The 4,170-nt window shown below is 34.4% G+C and overlaps 1 protein-coding gene across 1 annotated transcript; it reads right to left on the bottom strand.

The window, feature by feature from the left end:
• Nucleotides 1-2,798: 2,798 nt before the first annotated feature.
• Nucleotides 2,799-3,731, bottom strand: LOC112912000 (olfactory receptor 8I2). Its single transcript, XM_025988728.1, has one exon. The coding sequence runs from the start codon at nucleotides 3,729-3,731 to the stop codon at nucleotides 2,799-2,801; it is 933 nt and encodes a 310-aa protein (XP_025844513.1).
• Nucleotides 3,732-4,170: the final 439 nt, after the last annotated feature.

Below are 4,170 nucleotides of genomic sequence, written 5' to 3'. Positions count from 1 at the left end.
TTGTTTTTCTCTGACTTATTTCATGTAGCGTAATACTCCCTAGCTCCACCCACATCATTGAAAATTGTAAGATTTTATTCTTTCTTATGGCTGAGTAATATTACATTGTCTCTCTCTATATATATGTACCATATCTTCTTTATTCATTCATTATTTTATGGATATTTGGGCTCTTTCCATAATTTGGCTATTATTGATACTGCTGCTATAAACATTGGTAAGTTTGTGTATTGACTCACTCTTTGTCTTTGTCTTTTTAGAAGATAGTCTTTGTCTTTTTAGGGGAATGTATTACACTTAATGAATATAAAATTAGTTATATTTTCTCTAGTATAGTTATATTTCATAATACCATTATTTCTAGTTTGCTTTCCTGAAATACATTTTCCTTTCTTACTTCTCTTTTAGCTATTTTTAGATAGTTCACCCATTTGCTGTCCCATATTTTGAAAGGTAAATATTCAGTAAAAAATCTTGACTTACGCTATACTACTTTCTCCAATTATAGTACAATATTCTGACATTTCTTTCTGCATAAGCCTCTAATCTTTGTGTATGAACACAAGTGTGTTTAACTCCACCCAATATCAAGAAGTCAATTTCATTCAATATGTTTTATTTTCATTGCATAATTTGCCTCTTCAGTTGCTCCTATACTTCTTAAAATAATACAAATTAAGAAAAAACAATCTTATGATTTGTTTTTTATAAAAGGTATGCTAAAAGTGGTGAATAGATTGCAAGTTCAAGGAATACACATGATTAACAAGGATTTTGTAAAGGCACCAGAGTGAAAAAAAAATGACTGAACCAAACAAAACAAAAACAACCCAGCATCTTTATATTGAAGACCAATGTATCAAATATATTTTAAATGAAATAATTTTTTCAGCATATTTTAAAAAATATTTTATTTATTTATTCTTGAGAGACTCAGAGAGAGAGAGAGACAGGCAGAGACACGGGCAGAGGGAGAAGCAGGCTCCATGCCAGAAGCCCAATGTGGGACTCAATCACAAGACTCCAAGATCATGCCCTGAGCCAAAGGCAGACGCTCAACTGCTGAGCCAACCAGGCGTCCCTTCAGGATATTTTTTAAAGAAGATGTCTGGCAAATTAAACATACCATGATCACTTCTGAGACATAGTCCCAGAGGTTATGAAATTGATTATCTGGATTAGTCAATAGCAAAAGTTCTAGGAGAGTTTTCTAGACAGAGGACTGAATAAATGATAAAGATACACGTCCCATTGTGAAAAGAAGTGTATTACAGAGTCAGGAAGGAGGGTACAAATAGTAGCTAGAGGAAAGAATAATGGGAGGTATACAGCAACAAATATAAAGAAAATATTGAAAAACATAGATGGTAATTTTATCATAACTTTGGACAAATAAAATATATTTCTACTTCTTATGATGAACAAGAAGAGTGTGTCGTGTTTTTGCTCCTAGAAATCAGTAAGAAAACATTAATAATATTAAAAAAGTTAGATGAATGTTTTTAATACTAAATAAATATTAAATCTTGAAATTATTTATAGCATAATACACATACAATGCAAGTGAAGATAAAAATAACACATAGTATTAGAACCAGGGTAAATATAAGTAATGTGCAAAAGCCTCACAATTTTTCAGAAAATGAGCACCGTATTTAGAATGTATGAATGAAAATCCATGGTAGAAAGAGGAAAAAAATATAATAAATTTAATAGTTCTCAATGATGTTGATGAAAAATCTCCAGAGCAACCAGTCTAAATCAGACACTGTGCTTAGAAGAAAAAAAAATCTCTTCTAGGCTTCATAAACAGGAATGAGTAATAAGATAGATACACAGTAGCCTCAGTAGGCCCATAAATTAAAGCATAGTATGTTTCCTAAGTTATCCCTTATAAGGACTTTGTAAGGCAAAATGTTGCATTGTAAAATGAAGTTAGCAGGAGTCAGACCCTAGTAATATTGATCAGAGAAGAAAATTTAAAATTCCAAATCAAATACATACATATGCACACACAGATCCCTTCCCATGCATTACCTTCAGCCACTCCCAAGATTGAAAACTGATTTTCTTTATAGGAAATTTGTTTATGATGTATGAGATATGAGTTTACTCCAATTATTTTAAATCATATACACCAAGTATAATTCTGTGTATACTTATTTCCATATCCTAGCCCTTAAAGTCCTTTGAGAAGAAATTAATTAATTGGCATAGTTATTTACTACATAGATTTTACAAAGCATTTCTGCCTGATTTTGAAAAGTAATCTCTGTGATATACTTCCAAATGTCTCAGGAATTGTGTCGCAGTTACACACACACACACACACACACACACTTCTAAATGCTTATCAACTGCTTAAACTTTGGAAAGCACATTATGCCTTTTTTTTTTTTAAGAAATTAAACTCTGCTATGTTTGATGGAGACCATACTCTATAAACATCACTTTTTGTCATCAAAGGTCACATTTCACAGATAAATGTTCAAAATTTAAGTGTATGGCAAAACAAATCCACATGATCAGAGATATCCTGTATTAACCAGTGTCTGTCGCCATGGTGTTTGCACCTCACTGTGTAAACAGTATATATAATCTACATGCTGAAATACACTCCTAATATGTTAGTTCAGTATTCTAGATAAACAAAATAATAATTAACTACCCAAATTTCAAGTCTCTAAGTTATAATTTAATTTGTGTTAAACCTGTTTTTTGAGTTTACGACTAATTGATGGAGCAATCAAATGCCTGAAGCCATCCAGGTGTGTTTTAATGGTAACATCACAGATTTGTCATGATAGAAGTTTTCTGTGTATGACTCTCAGGAGAGCATTTTTCACATCTTTGTTCCTCAGACTGTAGATCAGTGGATTCAGCATTGGAATGACAATGGTATAGAAGACAGATGCCACCTGTGCCTGGGTCAGGGATGATGTGTTATCAGGCTGCAAATATGTGAAAATCAGAGACCCATAGAAGATAGTTACACCCATGAGGTGGGATGCACAGGTGGAAAAGGCCTTCTGTCTGCCTGCTGTAGACTTGATCCTCAGGATGGCTGAGATGATGGCAGTGTAAGTGACCGTGATGAGGAGCAGGGAACTGAGAAGTGTGATCCCAGCTAAAATAAAGATCACCATTTCTGTGCTGAATGCATCTGCACAGGATAAGGCCAAAAGAGCTGTGGTATCACAGAAGAAATGATTGATGCTGGAATCACAGAATGACAAACTACTTATCACACAGACTGATACCAGAGAATTTGTGAAGCCTATTGCATATGGCAGGGCTCCCAGCCAGTTGCACACTTTCTGGGACATAACCACTGAGTACAATAGAGGATTGCAGATGGCTACGTAGCGGTCATAGGCCATTGACCCCAGAAGAAAACACTCACTGCACACCAAACCCACAAAAAAGTACATTTGAACAAAGCAGGCAACAAAAGAGATGGTTTTCTGTTGGGATTGGAAATTTACCAGTGCCTTGGGTGTTACAGTGGAGGAATAAAATATGTCAATGAATGCTAAGTTGCTAAGAAAAAAGTACATTGGTGTGTGAAGCTGAGAGTCAATTCTGATTAACATGATCAGCCCAAGGTTCCCCAAAACAGTGAACAGATAAATAAAGAGAAACATTAAGAAAAGACTGACTTGTAGTTCAGGGTAATTTGCAAATCCAGAGAGGATGAAGACCGTCACCTCAGTGAAATTGTTTCCAGCCATTTGTATCAACTCAGGCCTTTGACTTACCTGCTGAATAATAGAATAACAGTAACAAAAATTAGAGAATTATTCAAGCTAAAAGACTTAATAATCAGGTTTGACTTAGACTCCAATAACGAGAGAGTAAAAGATGGCAAACACATATTAAAGACTTCAAGCAACTTTATACATGATTTTCCTTTTGTTTTTTAAATAGAATTGGAAGACACTAATAAAAAATTCCAAGTTGACAACTGCATGGAACTGATAGCACTCTAAGAGGTAGCTCTCTGGAATGGTTTTGGAAGATAGTTCTCCTGAGATACCATCTTCTACCTCAGCCTATCTTTGGGCTCACCTTCACAACAGTTCCTATTCTTTCCCAACGCGTTTAACAAACATTTAATCAATGAAGGCACTTTCTCTTGTCTATTATTAGAGGCATTCTTCTTAAGGCTTA

This window comes from Vulpes vulpes, chromosome 5 (assembly GCF_048418805.1).
Source record: "Vulpes vulpes isolate BD-2025 chromosome 5, VulVul3, whole genome shotgun sequence".
Classification (NCBI taxonomy): domain Eukaryota; kingdom Metazoa; phylum Chordata; class Mammalia; order Carnivora; family Canidae; genus Vulpes; species Vulpes vulpes.
Note: the sequence above shows the minus strand (reverse complement) of the source record. Positions and strands in the feature narration are given on the sequence as shown.

Excerpts from the sequence above, each read along its gene's own strand:
- LOC112912000 (XM_025988728.1), bottom strand. The coding sequence starts at position 3,731 with ATGGCTGGAAACAATTTCACTGAGGTGACGGTCTTCATCCTCTCTGGA.